The sequence below is a fragment of the Porites lutea genome, chromosome 10 (assembly GCF_958299795.1).
Source record: "Porites lutea chromosome 10, jaPorLute2.1, whole genome shotgun sequence".
NCBI lineage: Eukaryota > Metazoa > Cnidaria > Anthozoa > Scleractinia > Poritidae > Porites > Porites lutea.
Genome location: NC_133210.1, coordinates 30,919,922 through 30,939,150, shown reverse-complemented (window position 1 = coordinate 30,939,150; position 19,229 = coordinate 30,919,922). Strand labels below are relative to the sequence as shown.

At 38.6% G+C, this 19,229-nt stretch overlaps 1 protein-coding gene across 6 annotated transcripts; it reads left to right on the top strand.

Annotated features, from left to right (window-relative positions):
• The first annotated feature begins 391 nt into the window (after nt 1-391).
• LOC140950987 (uncharacterized) lies at nt 392-14,943 on the top strand. Of its 6 annotated transcripts, none has more exons than XM_073400203.1 (8): nt 396-973; nt 1,054-1,167; nt 1,255-1,341; nt 2,228-2,810; nt 6,442-6,491; nt 6,844-7,008; nt 7,660-7,720; nt 14,652-14,943. In XM_073400203.1, the coding sequence occupies exons 1-3, from the start codon at nt 859-861 to the stop codon at nt 1,335-1,337; spliced, it is 312 nt and encodes a 103-aa protein (XP_073256304.1). In that variant the 5' UTR covers nt 396-858; the 3' UTR covers nt 1,338-1,341; nt 2,228-2,810; nt 6,442-6,491; nt 6,844-7,008; nt 7,660-7,720; nt 14,652-14,943. The 6 variants fall into 6 exon arrangements, with proteins under 6 accessions (XP_073256306.1, XP_073256307.1, XP_073256304.1 ...); XM_073400204.1 differs by having other exon boundaries at nt 6,442-6,496; XM_073400201.1 differs by having other exon boundaries at nt 2,228-4,280.
• The last annotated feature ends 4,286 nt before the right edge of the window (nt 14,944-19,229 follow it).

Genomic DNA, 19,229 nt, shown 5'->3' with positions numbered 1-19,229 from the left:
TATATTTCTCAATACAATTCCAGCGAATAATAATAATTTCATGCCTTAACGTAGTTTCAGCGTCCTTTTTAAATGTATAATGGCACAGAATAAACTGCTTTGACATTCACCAAAGTAATATGCTGTTTTGCTATTAAAGCGACTCAAGCTGCAAAAAAAGCACATTCCAGGTCATTTACATCACTCAAATTTACTTGTGACTTTTGCGCGCTCTGGTACGATCTTACGAAAAGAGGTTTATTGAGGTCTGTAAATATCGCGAAAAGTAATTGCAAGAGGGTAAACGGTGAAAGAAAGAAATAGCGTTGACTTACATGAAAGCTGACCAATTAAGAAAATTTACCGACCCAAATTGTACACAAAAATATAAGCAAGAGGCATCTAAATAATGTCGCAAATCGCGGTAACTTGCTACCTTTGGAGTTCTTACCGCTAGGCCTTTCATTATAAACTAAAAGAAAACACAACACGTCGGCTCCAAGAAATAGGGACTTCGAGGGTAACCTAACAAGACATATGCCCATAAAAAAATACACACACAAACAAGGAGTTAAACGAACTTGTGCTGCTTAAGCGGCTCTCTTGAGTTTTTACACTTGCCGTGATTGGCACGCACGAAAAAAGCCTTTATCACTGTGAAATTATTTTAGTTCTAGCATAAGGATTTTGTAGGAAAAACCTAGCATCATAACACGGTGCAATTATGCTGACGTCATCGAGAAAAATACCGATAAATAATAATCTGCAAATCAGCGCCAAAGTTTCGCGCACATGACATTCTCATTAAACCGGGCCGTTCCAAAGACGCAAAGCTCATCCTAAACGTTTAGAAACGATCCACTCGACGTCAGATGTGAAATGGCTGGTTATCAGGGAGACGAACCTTCAAATGAATTTATTGAATTTGTTCAAGTTTGGAACCGTCGAGAGCCGTACCCAGAGGCCATTATATTGTTCGAATCGTCAAGCGGTGGTAAGTCTTTTGCGCTGAGTACAAACAATTCAAATTTGACCTTCACTTCTGGCATTCACATTTGTGTCATGAAATTACAGAATTTGTGGTACAAGTAGGATACAAAATTGACGAGGAAAGAACGCATAACGCACGAATCTTAACGCTCGTGACATCTGCAGGATCAGTGGTGGAAATTAAACGAAAGAAAAAAGGTAATGAATCAAAGGGTTCGCCGTTGTGTTTCACGAGCACTTCTGTAGCTATTAAGTGGCTAAATTATCCATGTTCTTCTCATGAAGGAACTATAGAACGAAGATATAAGCTACTCGAAAGCAGTGAGCATAGAATCAAAGCTACAAGGACTTACTTGGCAGACACATAGGGAGGTAAGACACATCAACGTTTGGTGCAGTCGGTCGGTTGCCGCTTTTATAAAAGGAAAACAAAATTTTAAAAGGAATTTCTAAACGCAGTCAGTGTATTAAAACTGTTTCATGACATCAAAAGAGACGGCCTAAATCAAAACGCGTGAGTAAATATTAACTCTCAGATTTTCTGCGCCAATTAATGATCCTGACGTTTCCACGAATTCTTCGTCCTCTTGTATGTTTAATACACCAAAATTCCTTCTCTCAACAACTTAAGGACCGGTCGCACAAGGCTAAAAGAAGATGTAAAACACCTCAGACAATTTACAAATGGTGAATGTGGTCACTACATACATCCAGCAATGAAAATACTCGATCTCGTTTTTGCACACTGAAATAGCTATTGAACATGTGTGGTCTAGGTGCATTATATATTAAGAGTCGAATAATGAAACAGTTTTTAAGTCACGAAACAACCACGCTCTACAAACAAAACAGCAAAGTGCACAAGAATAATTCTTAATCTTCGTTTGTTACGCTCATTCTCGGCAATGAAACATGAGAAAAGGTAAATGAACGACCTATTACTCTCCTCTAACCGAGACACGTCCTTCGTCGATAAATAGTTCCTACTAAAAGTTGAGTTTTGAAAGTTAGTACGTGTTAAGTCCAAGTATGAATGATCTGATATTTAACACATACAACCTGGACGATACAACCATATTTTGCAAATACAGTGCGCATGTGATATAATAAAAATAGCTTACTGAAAAGGGGTTCCTCTCGTGCAGCAGTGGATATTGATTCTACGTTCATTATGCCCACGTAAAACACACGATAACTCTTTACGCTAAAGACACCTATCATTAAAGCTTATAGTCGGTTGAAACTGTTTTATCAACAGCTTTCAAGACAGAAAGAGTTAGAAAGTCAAGTGTTTGGCGATGCAAAGGTATAAGGAAGATTTCAATACGTCAAGAAGAGAAAATATTTACTGTCAATGTAAGGCCATTTTTTAATAAATACAACCCAATTTCTACTTGTTCTGTACGTATATTTTTTATAAGGGTGCACTTTGAGTGCATTTACCGTTCTTGTGATAAAAAAAGAACCAAATATCGTTTATTCAATACGGCTGCTTTGCCAACGCAAAGAAAAACATGAGCTCATACATTTAACGCCGCGAGGAACGAGAAATCCTAAAGTATGCAACGAATGACACCGCACGAGCCACAGAGATCAACATTCGTTTTCTCTTAACTGCTTAGCTCCTCCCCTGGACGCTATTGTTTAACTAATTAACATTCTTAGCTCCTGAGTCAGGTGTAATCCGAGGAAAGAAAGACAAGACGTAGAAAGACACAAAACTTACAAAAGAGTTCCCGTTCTTTCTACATGACTTCATAGAACCACTGCATAGCGCGAAAATGCGACAACATGAAATGGAGAGAGCGGATGTCTTCATACTGCTCCTTATAGTCAACTAAGTAAGTTTAAATGTAAAATCTTCAGCAAAGTTCGTGATCGGTTTTCTCTCTTAGTGAAAAGCTTATCTCCGGTGTCAAATTCCACATAATGCGAAATGCAAATGCGCAATACCTATTTCACTCGAAGTTAAAAACTGCGTCACAGCAATGCCACACTCGAATGAATAACGGCGTCTTGGCAAACAAACCAAGAATTCTTATAAAAGCAAATAAGAAAATTGAGCACTTGCGATGAGAAATCTACTGGTAAGTTGGAAATACATTGAAGCTTCAGTAACAACGAAAGCAACGTCACGCACTCGGGTGTAACAAAAATCTGACGACTACTTCGCTTCACATCAAAGAAAAGACAACGCTCTCTAAATGAAAACAATCCATGGAAACAAAAACATTCTGTTTTAAAAGGGTCATTTAAAAACGTTCAGTCCCTCTACTGTCTCTCAATACTTAGACTTAAAGAATATCAGTAACAAAGTACTGATTGGTAGGTTAGACTGGATGTCCACAGTGTACAATCAAATTGACAGACAAAACGTTTTCCTTGTTACTTGATTTAGGACATTAAACTGGTAAATATAGTTGTCCTGCTATATAGTTACGCCTAGGAGATAGAAAAACCTACCTCTAGAGGTCGCAACCACTGAAGCTCTCCCATTCCCAAGTTCCATGTACAATAATTACACACCCAACGCCATACACTTTCTACATATTTCATTTGCGCAACAGACACCGCGCTTTAATTTTTGTGTGTGTGAGTTTTAATACAAACTGTGCTATTTAAACTTTGGACCAATAGCGAAAAGCTATTGGTCGTGTCACATTAGGGCGCCTCAATAAGTTCTGATTGGTAGCGAAATTTTAATCACACTTAATGGAGCAGTTTATTGGTTAGAGTTGAAAATCGTTCCCAGGCTTTCTCGGGATGTAACAGGAGGAAAAAAGCGAAACCTAAACAGTTCGGAAACGAAACGAGCGTGGTCACTAAGCCTTTACATACAATATTCTGTACCCTTTGTAATTTTAGTCCAGAATCGCTCTAAATGAACGTAGCCAATAAAGAAAAGCTACAAATTTTGTACATCTTCTCGTTAGCAGTTTCACGCTTATGCAGAATCATAAAAGCAGAACCTCTTTTCTTTAATAACAGCATCTTACAAAGTTAAGAGTAGTGACGACAAAACAAGAATGTAAAGTATCCGTGCTTGATAGCGCTGGCACCGAGACACACTTTGCCCAAAAGTTGACCTACAATTTTACAAAAAAAATGTCTTCATATTACGTTTGTGCGCGCTAAATTCATTACCTAATGGATAGTCGAGCAAGAAGGAATATTGCCCAGAGGAAAAGTACCCGCTGGAAACGGCAATATACGAAAGCGAACAATGGAATCTTCACACGAAACACAGGGAGCAGAGGTAAAGACAACACCTGATGGCTGGAAAGGACATCTGAAGACCATGATCTCACTTGGTACGTATACACTTTGCTGTAAACAGATATCAACCCCTAGGAGTTTTGGATGTCAAACGAGGAAACTATAACAAAACATCATGGCTAAGGACAGTGTAACGCTTAGTTGGTTTTCAAATTCTAAAGTCTAGAGCAGCCCTGAAGAGAATATTGCAAGTTTCATTTCAGATTAACGTTATATAGAAGGAGATTTTTGATAGACGGGAAGGATTATATCAAACATGATATGTCGCTATTACTAAAAACCCCCATACTCATCATTAGACGACCATGCCATTTGATCAAGACTCTAGTAGAGCTTATCATACCACAGAACGCCACGATACTTGACGTGAAATGCCTTGAATGAGTCAAAGAATATGTAGAAGAAAAAATGACTTTATTGCCTGTTTTAAAAGGTTGATTTCTCCTGTCATTAGACTGTTCTGAAGATGGCATGAGAACCATATGGATCACACTGTGATCAGATCTTCTAGAACACGCTAATGCAACAGGCAACCTCAAGCAGCCATGAGCGTTCCACCAAAAATTTGTTTCCTGAACGAATTATCAAGTCGGTGGGATAGACAACGTAACCAATTAAACCTCGAAGACCATCTCAAATATAAGCCTTTTTGTTGAATGTTGAATTAACTAACAGACAACAAACAGCAACTTTGTGTTGATTAGCTTGCATATTTTTAATAATAGTACTTGAAGATTTCAACCACACGAACACATGCAAACAAGTTAGAACCAAACAAATTGAACTGTACCTCAATAGAAGTAGATAATCACTTATCAACTACTACTATTTAACAAGTAAAACAAAGCACGGTACTGACAATTAAATTTAAAAAGATAGAACAGTAATGGCCATGCATGCTACTAACTATCTTAAGCAGTTTGCCATCGCTTGATGCCCATCTCCGGTTACAATAGCAAGGACTGACACAGCAGTATTAATTCTCTTTATTGTGGATGGAACAAAAGTTTGTTTATCGTATTATTAGAGGTTTGACAGTAGCATTTGTAGCATGAAGGAAATGAAAATAGGACTATTTATTCTTCCCCCAGGATGGGATGCTAGTCTATCATGGAAATAGGACTTTGCACTACACTCAAAAGTTTAGAGTGTTTCGCTCATTAAACATCTGGGATGCCTTCAACACCCCTGTCCCCTGACTACCTCCCCGTAAGAGGATACTAGTCTATCGAATGTCAAAAAATTTACGACTTACTTCACTCTTAAGGATTTTTTATAGAGATTTCTGTAGCATGAAGCAGCCGGAGAGGATGCTATCCTGTACCATAGCTAAGTGATACTAAGCTTTTAAGGTTTTCCCACAGATTTTTCAGTTCAATAAAGCAAGAAGTCTTGTAAATCCCTCAAGAGGTGCTGCTATCCAATTGAGGAATCAACAACTAAAGTAGAATCAAGACATCATACACCTCTTGTTCCTGTAGTACAGCATAAGACATCTAGGAGTATTCATAAACCTTCAAAATGAAATTCTAGTCCATCAAAATTCACCCTAAAGAAAACAGGTTCTTAGTTTTCTCAATTGTCGCAAACCTCTGAGAAGTACAATGTATCACTTCCCCAATCTCATTAATGCGATATTATTCTTCTAATGAAAGTTTCTCTAGCCTCAAGATTTTGTTAAAAGTTTCTGTAGCATGAAGCAGACAGTGCAATATTCCTCCCCGGGTAAGACGCTAGCCCATTACAGGATTAAGAGTTAACATGGTGAATTAACATGGAGACAGTTACTAGTACTTAACTCAAAACGTTCATTATTCATTCCACTGGTGGTCATTTCCAAGGAATTTTAGCCGAGACTTCTTCTCGGGTAGCCCACTCTTTGGAAAGTATGAGACTTACATGTATAATCCATAGCAAAAGTCAGTCCTACTCAGTAGCTTTACTTTGAATGGTTACACTTTAGGATTTCATCCACAGATTCAAAACTTAGAACCACCTTGTACAACACGATAAACAGTACCACAGGAAAGTACTACTCAGTAGCTTTCATTTGAATGGTCACACCATAGGATTTCATCCAAGGCTCAAAAGTGAGAACCACCTTGTACAGAATATTAAAAATTCCAAAAGAAAGTACTAACGCTAAGCTTCTGCGACTTCAGGTACTAAACGTTTCCACGTTTTTTCAACATTTAGAAAATGGAAGCTGAAAATTGACTTAGTGGAACAAAAGGACTGTATTGTAGGTAAGGTAAATTGACCTGTGCTATTTAAATACCTTACTATACAGGAATCAAAAAAGAAAGTGGGAAATACTAGTTTAATAAAAGTAACCCAGGGAAGCCCCTCGCACAGCGTAAGTTGGACTATAGACGTATGGCGTTTGGGAATCTCCCCGCATAAAAAGCGACTGTAATTGGCTAAAGACATGATAGAGATAAAATTAATGACATCAATCTCTTAATGCAACATAAAGAAAGTGCATACTCAAGTGGAATGTAAATCATAAATGAACACATCAAGCTACGGACAAAAAGTTACGAAGAAGAAATTAAAAGGAGCAATTTGTCTCACTATTTAAAGGACAATTCATTTTAGGAATTGGTCTAAAGTAACGTAAAAGGAATATGGATAGAGAAACAAATGACAAACCAGTAGAATTTTCAGCGAGCAGTGAAGGGAGAAAAGGAACGCCTTATCAGCGGATTGTGATTGCATGTCCTGATAACCATATCATCGTCGTGAAGCGGCTTACAAACGGAGGTAAGAGGGTGATTATCTTTTCACAAACGTGGATATGAATGAGATTTAACACATCACTTTACAAGGAAGGTGAAAGGAACAATTTGGACAAAGCTTTTTGACTTCTGAAAACATGATTTTTGTCTAGTGCGCTCCTTAATGGCTATCATTTGAATGGTCACAGCAAAGAATTTCAAGACTGCAAACTAAAAAGATAGAGCCACGTTATACAGCAAAATAAGAAGCACTACAGGAAAGTGCTCCTTACAAGTTTTCATTTTGATGGTAGTACTTTAGGATTTCACCTACAGACTCAAATTTTTGAACCACCTTTAGAGCAGAAGAGTACTGCTCAATAGCTTTTATTTGAATGAGAAAACCACTTTTTACAACAATGCAATGCACTGCTCATTAGCTCAGTTTTAAACGACTTCACTTAGCGCGTTATCTGCTAACTCAAAAATTGGAACACCTTTAACACCATAGCGAATTCATGAAACTGATATCAACGCAACTTGACAATACAATTTAAAAGCTCTTGAACTGCAATTATTTGCAGAAAGGTACACAATCAAATTCAAAAGACAAGAGTTACACTAGTCACAACATTGACTGAGGTAAATTACTCACAATTTAACCATCAACTGAATAAATTGTTTGTGTTTTCTACAGAAGTCAAGGTTGAAGGAGGAAGATTAGTGGCCGTTGAAAACAAGAAAGGACGCTAGCAAAGGTAAGTTTGTAGATTTTAGTATCTGATAGAGTGTTGAAAGTAAATAGGTAAAAGGCGAAACAATAGTTAACCCCTGTCAGCCAAAATACCTGTAATGCGACGACTGATTCTAGAGTTCGATAGTTCCATCTGAATAGTTCACAGCTTAATTGCTTTGTGGTTTAGTGGATATGAGATACCACAACCGGCGAATACAAACAATAAAGGGTCAAATAATGAGTTTAGAAGCGAAACAGCGAGAAACAGCCGGTGAGAATTTTGTTCAAACGGATTTCATTGGACACTCCGGACCGAAACGACTTGCAAAATTCAATTTACAGGAGTGATTTGTAGAGAAATAGTGACAAAATATATTTGCAAAAACAAAAAGAGAAAGCCATGAAGTATCTAGTATAAACCCTGACTTGACACAAAGAGATATAAGTCTGTAAAACAAAGGTCAATTCTGACAAACAGGGGCTTAAGTTTTCACTCCTAGAACAAGTTATGGCGAGATGAATTGTCGCTCTAACTTTATATCTGTGGATAAAATTCTCTGGTGTAACCATTCAATGATGAAATCTCCTTGGAGGAACTTTTGAATCGTACTATCTATTTTATAGGACATTACAGAATGATTTCTAGATTTTTTGGTGAATTTTCGTGTATTGGCCCCTATTAAGAATGAAAGGGTTCAAATGAGAATACAGACCTTTATGTTCGCCGACGAGACCGACTAGGAGTACAAGGTTTGATTTAAAGTTTTTTCGTGTATTGTCAAAAAATAGACACCCCGGAATTCTTCATTGTACTTTTTTTCACCAGAAAAGTTAGCACTGTTTTCGTTATTGAACGAGGTTGAGCCCTCTCCAGATTGCAAAATGCTAAAACTTCTAACATTTGATAACTTGTTCCCGCCACTACGACCCTCTGGCTAAAGACGACGGCTACCATGTTTTCCCGCCAAAATGACGCTGCCTCACGCGCGAGCACTTTTTACTGTTGAGAAAATCTCGTACTCATAGTCATACTCGTCTTAGAATCTAAAGGTCTCTAATATGAATTTCCTTTTACTCTACGTAACAGTTACGAAGGCAAACTAGCCAATGCACAAATGGGGTTAAACCTTTTAAGCCTCAGGGATGATCAAAATCAAATTTCTCCTTTTAATATGGATGATCTATAAAACAGAGTGGTGATGAGAATTAAAGACACTAACACACAAGGTGAATTCTATTGACACTTTTTAAAACACCTTCTCCCCACTTCTGGTATAGGAAGTGTATAAGGGCAACAAATGAGAATTTAAATTTTGACATGAATGGTTCAAGCGTATTTTTTTTTTTCAAATAACTCAAACATTAAAATATTGGCTAGACGCTCTTCAGTTTTTGATCCTACCCGTCATCAGCCATACACACAAAAGAGCGTTTTCACATGACGTCACGGCGGCCATGTTGGTGTTCCAAACCGGTCCTGTGGGAGTTGATCTCTTTTCTTAGGCAAACGCTTTCTTTTGTTCCAATAAATTTGCATAAATGCTGGTCACTTGAGTGAAAATGCTCCGTTAAAAACAGTTTCCTTTTTTGAGCCTTAACGATACCTACAAACGTTCTATGTTGCGTGATGAATCTTTGCTGTAAAACATGTAACTGGAAGATCAAAATTTAAACGTGTAGAACAGCTTCGCTTGTTATAAAAAGTGGAAATTTTTGGTTTGGGATGTTGTCCTCCAAAGAGATTCAGAAAGTTTGAAACCTGATAAACAGAGTACCTCGTAATTAGTTTTAACTTTAGAGTACGTGGATGAAATCCTATGGTGTCACAATTCAACTGAAACTTTTTCAGCAGTATTTTCATACGGTACCATCTGTTTTGAATGTAGTTCTAACTACTTTAACACGGAAGCTTCTGTTGTGTTTGTAGTTTAAATTTTGAATCTGTATATGAAACCCTATATATAGTGCTACCATTCAAACAAACCGTTTCAGAAGTACTTTCACATGGTATCATTTTAAAATTTAGTATGTACTTCTAATTTGGAGTCTGTGGAAGAAACCTTATATTGCGACCATTCAAATGCAACCTCCTCAATAATACTTCGTATGGTGCCAATTGCTTTTCAGTACTTTAACTATTTCAGTTGATTATCGATTTTTGTTATCTGTATAAGCAGTGTTTGAATTGAGTGAACTTTTATACAGTGGAAACACTGGTGTTTTTGACAATGTAGTAAAACCACAAAGAGAAACTCACTGTGATAATTACAATTTGAGGACACATCAAGGGAATATGCTTAGAAGGTGGATGGTTATAATCATATTTTTGTTGTTCATGTAAGCAGATAAAATTTAAGCACATTGATATTGCATTTATCACAACTAGCATGAACTGCCATCGCTCCCCCACTGTACACTAGAAAAATGCAAACCAAACAGTCGAGTCATAAATTCTGGAGAAACAGGTACACAAATCTGATATTTCCAAAAAATTGATCAATCCTGACTCTGATAGAGTGGAAGAAAGTGGACTGAGAAAATCTGTAGTTTAGCAACAGGAAATGTGATTTTTTTACAGTGTATGTTCAAAAGAAATCAAACATCTCAAGCTAACTAATTTAGCTGATAGGTTTACTGGAGATCCCAATAGGTTTCTGGGGATGGGAGAATGGATCATGTGGTACCAAAGAAAAAGTCCACAAAGTGTTTTGCTATTTTAAACATAATAAAACCAATAGACCATCATAGTAAATTTTTAGTTTCCACAAAAAGTTCTACAGTCAAACCGTGCTTTAAGGACACCTGCTTAATACAAACACCTCATTAATATGGACAGTTTGCTTTGTCCTTAGGGAAAGAAATTTCCCTTCATTTTCTCTGAATTCAACCCACTTAACACAGACACTTTCTATGACCCCCTAAGAATCTGTATCAACAGGGTTTGACTGTAGTCATAGATGCAGGTATAGGAGTGTGTCCAAAGGGGCAAGGACAGCATGGCCAAGTGGTCAGCAAGTTGGACTCGCAATCTGGTGGTCCTGGGTTCAAGTCCTGCTCAGGCCACTTGCTGGATTTGTTCTCAGTTGTCCCAATTTCAAATCCTCGACCACGCTTGTAAATAGCCAACTGGTTGCCTCCTGCCAGTTGGGGTTTTTAATCCTGTTATGTTATGTTTGAGTGGAGTGCCTGTAGATTAGCTGGATAAGCTAAGTGCACTTTCCACTTAAAACAATCCTTTAAACCTTTTTAAAAGGGCTGATGGCTAGGGAAAAAAGCAGGGTGATGGGTAGTTAGGTATATATGGATTTTGTGACTGCATGGAAAGAACTCTCCCTCCCAGAAACTATTTCAGAAAATTGCCGGTGAGATAGCTAGTGTACAGTGGATGAGTACAGTTCAGCTGCTACAAAAAAAGTATTCAGCACAAGACTAAAATGTTAAACTGTTTCTGGACTCATTCCGTAACATACAATTTTGGGGTTTATGGCATAAATAGCAAAAAGGATATTTCTAATGGATAGATGATTTTTGCGAGAAACCAAGCAGAGAGGGTACTGTCATACACAGACCATATATAGGCTAAATGTATTCGCTGCTTGACCACAGCAGGGTTAGCTCAGTCGGTAGAGCACTAGAGTAGAAGGCATGGGTTCGATCCCCGGTGCTAGAGCAATACTCAGGGACTTAAACCCTTTAAGCCCCAAGATCCAAATACAAATTCTCCAGACTGATCTCCATACATTTGTTTTAAGAATAGTTGAGAGAATTTGGTTTAAGATCAAAATATTCTCCCTTTGGTAATCAATTTAGTAATTCTCATAACCTTTCCTCTTGATGATCTACTGATGTTGTTAGGAGAAAATTGATATTGGTCACTCTTGGGACTTAAAGGGTGAAACTGCTGAGAAACGAAGGCACTGCCTTTGCCCTAAAAACTACTCTCAGTCACCAGGCTCATATTTGAGTAGAGATAAATTATTGTCAATAAGTTAAAGACTGCTTAACCAGTGGGAATCACCATGCAGTAAACACAACATTTCACTAACAGAGAAGCAGTAAAATGTTAGCTAGCTAGAGGAGCTACTAGGACAAAATAATGATGCCATCAAATAATGCAGAATAAAGAGAAGGCCAGAAGGCGGCAAGTGACTGAATGCCACTTGTACAATGCTTCCCATATTTTTTTTCAAAGATGATTTGTTATCAGAACCTCTTTCAAAAACCAATGTTATCCATTTGTAGTTATGGTTATCAAACTTAACATCACAAGAAGTAGACATTAAACCCAATCACCAATGTCCATTTACCAGACATTGTATTAATAACCAAATCAAAGAAAGGCAGGGAGATTTAATTCTAAGAATAATGGTATGCACGAAAACACCTCCAATAACATTTAGTCCAAGGCAAAGTCTAGGGAGCCACTTTTTTTAAGAAAATGAGAGTAGACTGACCTGCCATACCCAGAAATTACATTAACCCTTCAAGTCCCACTAGTGACCAACATCAATTTTCTCTTAACGATATCAATAGACAATCAAGGGGAAGGGTTATGAGAATTAATAAGATAATCACCAAAGAGAGAAAAGCTTTGATCTTTTATCAAATTCTCTCAACTCATTCTTTAAGGAATATATAGAGATCAGTTTGGAGAATTTGTATGTGGATTTTGGGGCTTAAAGGGTTAAGCGACAAAGGAAGATGAGAAAAGAAAAAGATGTCAGCTGACAAAATATCACATTTCTATAGCCAAGCATTTGATCCCCATCCTAAATTCTCAGATCTAGTATTAACAAATACCTGTCTCCCTTGGTAACAAATCAGTTGGGAAATACACCTGACAAATTATCCCAGTCACCTCATGCTACAGAAACTCAAGTCATGCACCACAACTAGGGATCGAACGATTCAAATCTAACATCAACAAAGTTCCACTTTTAAGTCATAAACAAAATTCATACAGTAATAACTCTATTGGGTCTTTATTGGCAAACTAGTGTGTGACGACTTTTTAATATTATTATTTTATCTCCAAATAAGCAGCAATAAGCACTGTGACACTTATTTAAGTAGGCACAAGTTGAGCACAAGCTAGTGGAAAGAAACAGTATTTTTTCTTGTGCTAATGTTTTTTTTTCTTGACTCTTTAATTTCTGATTCAGTTGGAGAGGGGTGCTGCAAAGTTGAAAGCATTCATCTCCCGCAGATGCAGCCTGGGTTGTGGGTTGAGTTTGAGTTTGTTCCCCTCTTTGCAGAGAGAGGTTTTTCTTTGGGTCTTCCTGGTGTATTTTTCCTCTCTTAAACAAGAAAAACCAGTGGCGGATTCAGGGGAGGGGGGTCTAAGCCCCCCTTAATTTTAGACCAAACTGAGGCCCAAAGGGCCGAAAATTTTTTGTTGGAGACTGCCCCCCCTGTTATCTAAGGGTCTGGATGAACCCCCCCCCTTATCGCAAGGTCTGGATCCAGTACTGAAAACACACCTCCAAATTCCAATTTCAGCAGGAGCACACTATCATTTTTAATTAAGTTCTTGAGAACTCCTAAGTACTTCATGGGTAAACAAGTTTAAGTTTTTTTTTTCCCATTTTTCAGCAGAACATATTGTAGAGTAGTTTCCTAAATATTAAACCAGGGGATAAAATCTTATGTATGGTGTTACCATTTTAATGGAACATGGTGTTTTTTGTTTGTTAGTATTTTCTATAATGACATTTGTGATTGGTCTTGAATTTTGCTCAATGTTGCCCTTGACAGTGAAAGGGCTAAAACTGCTTATTGCATCGGCAAGATCTAGACCAGTCACTAGCTGCTAAGAGGCCGGAGATGGGCATCAGCTGGTGCAAATAAGTAATTAGGCTTCACTAACCAGTTTCAATATTACACTATAAACAAAGATCTATCTGTCTTGATTCAATGTTATGTTCATTACTGGTAGATGATATTCTCTTGGGCCCAAAAATGTTTTGATCACTTTATTAAATCTTTTTGTAAAACAGCTACAAATGAAAATGATTCATTTGTTTCATCGTCATTTTCAACTGAACATGGAGACATAGACCAGGTTGAAATAGACTCGTGATTGTGTTTTGTTTTGTTTTGTTTTGTTTCACTTAGGAAATTCTTTATGCAAAAAATTTGGCCAAATCAAAACAGGCTCCAAAGAGGTATTACAGGATACAAAAAAGAGAGCAAAACATGATTGAAGCCCAGTAGATCATCACCAAGAAAAATAGATTATAAATACCTGACCCACTTAACATCTGGGCCGAGTTGTTCAAAGCTGGGTTAACATAACCCAGGGTTAGTGCGAGATTTGAATTAAGATTTAAGCAATTCAGTTTTAATTCTTTTTGTCCACAATTTTATGATTGGAAGCTCTAAAAACAAGAGAGAAAATTATCTCAGAAAATGCTTTTGAACACAAGAAAAAGAAACCAGGGTTAAATTTAACCCCGTGTTAAGTGCTAATCGGCCTTCGAACAACTGGGCCTTGACTTGAAAAAACTACTCCTGCTGTCCTGCAGTCGTCCAATTTGCAAAATAAATTCTGACATGGACCTCTGGAGTGCGGGACTGCCGGAGCGCTAGTTGTATACCCAATTAATAATCGTAATTCAGAAACTGCAGGAGTGTGAAACTGCAGAAGCACTCGTTTTATTCACTAAGATTTAAGTATTTGGACTACCAGAGCATGACTGCAAGACTGTGGGCCTGCAGGACTGCAGTACCACTGGAGCAGTTTTTCAAGTAACACATTTAGTGGGCTAGGTATTCTCAATCACTCCTTATCGTGAAAAATTCTGACACATAAGAGACTTCTACATATAATCTAACTACTTACAACTTATGACCTTTGCAACACGACAACAGTGTACAGTTGCATTTACTTTTAAGTTCTTTAGTAAAATTAATCGGTGAATAAAACTTACCTAGTTTTTTCCTTGGTTTTGCAGAGCACTTCTGTTGGAGAACAGCAGGGCAGTGGAGGTGGACGTGATGTATTTTTGGATAAGGATGTAATAAGAAGAAGCCTGTGGAACAGTTCACAAGAAAGTTACTGTAGAACGTTGCATTTTAAAACATGAAGTTCACTCTTAAATTTACTTTGTTTCTAAGATTTCTGGTCGTAAAAAAATGGGAAATAATCATTGATGTTAAACATAGACTTCTTAAGAAATAACTCTGTTGATTGTGTGTATTCGGACAGGATGATCTCAGTGTGTTAAAACAAGTTCGTGAAGCGCTTGTTCGTTCCTTTCTTTCATGCGCTTTCTTCGCGCACGCCCGTGACAAATTGGTGCCAGAATTAAAAGCATACTTTTAGTTGTCTAAGCAAATTTAGCCCGTTTTGAAAGTATCTGTAGGCAGATGAAGGTTTCCGTTAGCAATGAAAGTGAAAGAACTTCCAAGTTACCTACCATTAAGTGTGATTTTATGTCGTAAAACGTTGCGAAAGTGACGCGCAGAAGGTCATTGTTCGTGTTCAAACTCTTACAGGCGTGCTTGACGTAGTTCCCAGACTCCCTCGGAACCGATTCCATGTCAGGACCTCCCAGGACTCTACGGTAGGGGGTGGGAGTGGATATGGTGAGTCGAGGGGGAGAGGGATGAAAGACTGTTTAATGTAGATTATATCGTCTTTTAGCCTTTGACTATTATCGGTTTTGCTATCAATAATGCATATTTTATCAACCCATTCGCCCCTGAACCGCCCGTAACCGCCAGTGCGGATCCACGTCCCTTCTACCGCTTGTGACGTCATCGGTTTTAACGGTCAATGCCAACTTTGCCCACTAACATGTGCAAAGTGAAGAGATCTTTCCAAAATGAGCACGATTCAGTCAAGGACAACAGTGAAAAAGGTAAAAAAAACCATGTAACATTGACCCGAAAATGTTCATGAAAATCTTGTTCCACCACCGACCTACCTTTCCTTGGCTGCAATCCTAAGATCCTAAAAGCTTTCCTCAAAAACTTTTCCCACCAAAATAAAGCCGTCTAAATCCCCAGCAAAAGAAAGAAAAATGTGACAAGAAAAGCGAAAAAAGAGGGGAGGAGAGAAAGCAAAAAGTAAAAGTCAAGACTGCTGTGTCACTTTTAAACCCCCAAATCTCGAAATTTTGCTTTCTGCGCATGCCTTCTCAAACGAGCATCTTAGTGGACCATAAGGCCGCGAAGTGCACAACCTGTAAACGGCTTTGTGGTAAGTTTTTGGTGCCTCGCGCGACAGTGACCAGAAAACGCTAGATTAGCTTCAAAACGCGTTTTTCGGTGAAATTTCCAGGGGCGAATGGGTTAAGCAAAGTACAAATTTTTTTTTTGGAGAAAATCCACTTTTCAGCATAAAACAGTCAACTCTGACCATTTAATGTAAAATTCGGTGAAAAAATCGGCAAAATGCGGTTTTTAGGTTGTTTGATTAAGCCGTTGAGGAGCCCGCACGACCAAGATTTAGCCGAGTCAACAAGCGGGAGAGATAGATGACATGTGATAGCCCAACCCATTACTGAAAAATTGCTGATATCATTTAACCTTTAATTACAGGCTTTGCTCAATTTGAAACGCAAACTTTAGACTACGAACCGTCTCTCCTTATTCTTAGTCCGTATAGCGACAAGTGCGAGACACACAACTGACCACGGGTGTGACTGAAGGCGCTATGCGGCGGGAGAGGCACGAAAAAAGAGACCTTTTTTCTTCTCGGGCTGCCGACCTCATTTCTCGCGTCTCTCGACATCCGCGCGCGTTCACTTCCTAAAGGAGATGTTACACAAGACGATTCACAACTGCTCGCAGTCTATGCAAACTTTGGCAAACCATAAGTCCCCTACAAATAGTGCCAGGCCTAAAAAAAGGATAGATGTTAATTTTCGGTTGAATTAGTTACGATGTCCTAACTTAGGCGGCATTCTTTGAGTAAAACCCTAGGCAAGTGGCGTGTAGCCTGCGTCTCAGACAGTCTGACAAGTCCGGCTACAACGCAAGCTAGTGGCATGATGAGTTAACAAAATTGCTTTTCTGTAAGGACTTTGTTAGTTTGTGGTTATTTGTGATTGGGTGTGAAACGCGACTGGGATGTGGTAGAGATTCTTGTTTGCTCGAAGCAGATTCCTTTCTTGACCTTCTTCATCTGAAGATGGCCTGGCGTACGATTCTGTGCGCACATCAACATTACAATTGATCAGGACCCAGTTGTTCGAAAGGTGGATAGCGCTATTCGATCGATTAATCTCTATCAAATGGATAAGGCAATTAGTTTCCAGAATACTGACTGCCACTACTGGATAGCAGTATCCAGCTTTTGAACCACTGTGTCGGGCCTTGTGTGCGGACCCTTCAGTTTCGCCCATCACGCTCAATTCAAATGAACTAAATATCTTGAAGAAACACAGCTACTTACTTTGGGTTCCACGTGCTCCCAATCTTAAGAACTGAAGTGATCACGAGCCGATATAAAAAGTGCTGCACGCACTATGGACACTATGCACAATGGTTGCAACTAGCATAAGGTCGTTGTCAAAGGAAACGTTTTTGACTCACAAAAACAGTGTGTTCCGTTTATAGCTTTTTATGACCGCTGCGCATAACAGCTCTGGGCTGGGCAACCGCGTTTGCTTATCAGCTAAACAAGACTGTTGCTTTTAGTTGATATGAGAATCTGATTACTGATGATAAAAAGTATTTCAAATGGCGTCTCAAGGCAATAAAGCACACATCAAGCCTACATTTATTAAGGTACAGACTCAAAATTAGAAAAACAACGGTTTTGTTGTGCTTCTCTAAGAAGGAAATGCCCACGAAGCAACCTGTAAAGGGGCCGTCTTTCTTCGGGGCACAAGGGTTAATAAAGTGAACTAATTAAATTGAAAAAGAGATCGTAACTGTAAACCGCAAATAATAAGTCTTTTGCACCAAGTGGGAAGGAATCTGTGCAAATAGAAGATAAAACAACAGTATCACCGGATAGTGGACTCTTGTAACCGCTTATTGATTTGAAAGTAGTACCAGTGCCTTTAATCCTAATTCATGAAATTTCAGCTGCAGTGGAAAGAAATAAAAAGTGGGGGGTTGAAAATAAAATTGCACATTCCATTTTTTTGCGCCCACAACCACCTTTCCCCCACCCCCCAAGAAGCAATAAAAGGCGGTCTCTGTCTCTTTTTTAAGACGCCGACAACATTTTGGACCCTTCGGATCTGTAGGATGCAATCTTCAGTGGTGCCGACAACAAAACTACATAGGATAGCCTTCCTTAGGAGGGTGGGGGCGGGGAGGGGGGGAGGGAGTGGGGGTGAAAGAATGAAAAGTCTCAATCCAGTCGGCTACGTACGTTGTTTCTTGTTTTAAACAGACGAGTCGACGTTTACTTGAACTTTCCAAAATGGTGTTTTTAAGTCCTAATGAGTTGACCGTGGTAAAATAAAAAAAGTTATTTATTATTTTACAAAAATGGGGGGAGGGCTGTGCCCCCCACAAAAATAAAGGGGAGGGGGCTGAAGCCGTCCCCCCTACCCCAGCACCCCAGATTCCGCCGCTTATGAATTTGTTGCACGACAATGAAACGCCTTCTTTCACTGAATCAGGAAACGCTGTTTCCGTTTATGTTTCCTCTCCTCTCAATTCTCATTTTCTTCTCTTTGCTGTCACTGTCGCTAACACCGGTGTCAGACTGGTGTGACTATCATGATCTTTGTTGTTTTCATTGACACCATCATCCATCGTTGACATTGTCACTTTCCTTGTCATCATCATTAGGAACGTTACGATCCGACAACGGCGACGTCCGATGCGAAGTCTATTTTTCAACGATGTTTTCATATTCTAAACTTTTTTGCGATTACACTAAGTCGCCCAGGTACTGAAAAGAAGGGAATTTGTGTTGGAGCTGAAGAGAGGGGACCGCCCAGAGACAGACAGAGATGCTATAATTTATAGCTTGCCGTCCGTTCCCGTTCTCATGTGAACGTAAAATTGGCCATTTCACGTCGTAGTTGTACAGGGATGGCAAAGAAATGTACAAAAAAAGCGTGATGCACGTGCAGAGTTGTTGTTTTGCTCATTAAACCTATTGTTTTTTGACGTTCTCGTTGCCGTCGCTGTCGTAGTTACGTAAGGTCCCTATTATCATAATCAGCAGTACTACCGTCATCATCATTAACATAAAAACCATTTTGCCATAATTCATTACTGTTCATTATTATCATCATCACCACGATTGGCTCCATTATCATCGTCATCATCGTCAGCACCACCGATTTCACCTTAGTTTTATGTATAAGTGATCGCAGGGACTGGGAACCAGATGAAATGGAGGAAAGAAATAGGCCATTTACGAGTTTCAAAAACCCTTACTTTCAAGCCGAGGATGGGTACAAACCGTTTCTTGTAATAATGACTTTTTATTGTTTTATCATCATTTTGCCATACATACAAAATATACAGATAAAATTTTTAAAAAAATGACGCAAGAGGGCCCAAGGAAGCCAAAAAAGCTTGTAAATAGGACCACCTTTAAAATTATATTATCTAAT

Coding starts and splice junctions, on each gene's coding strand:
- LOC140950987 (XM_073400205.1), top strand. CDS start 859: ATGGCTGGTTATCAGGGAGACGAACCTTCAAATGAATTTATTGAATTT. Junction 974..1,053: donor GTTCGAATCGTCAAGCGGTG/GTAAGTCTTTTG, acceptor ATGAAATTACAG/AATTTGTGGTACAAGTAGGA. Junction 1,168..1,254: donor AATTAAACGAAAGAAAAAAG/GTAATGAATCAA, acceptor CTTCTCATGAAG/GAACTATAGAACGAAGATAT.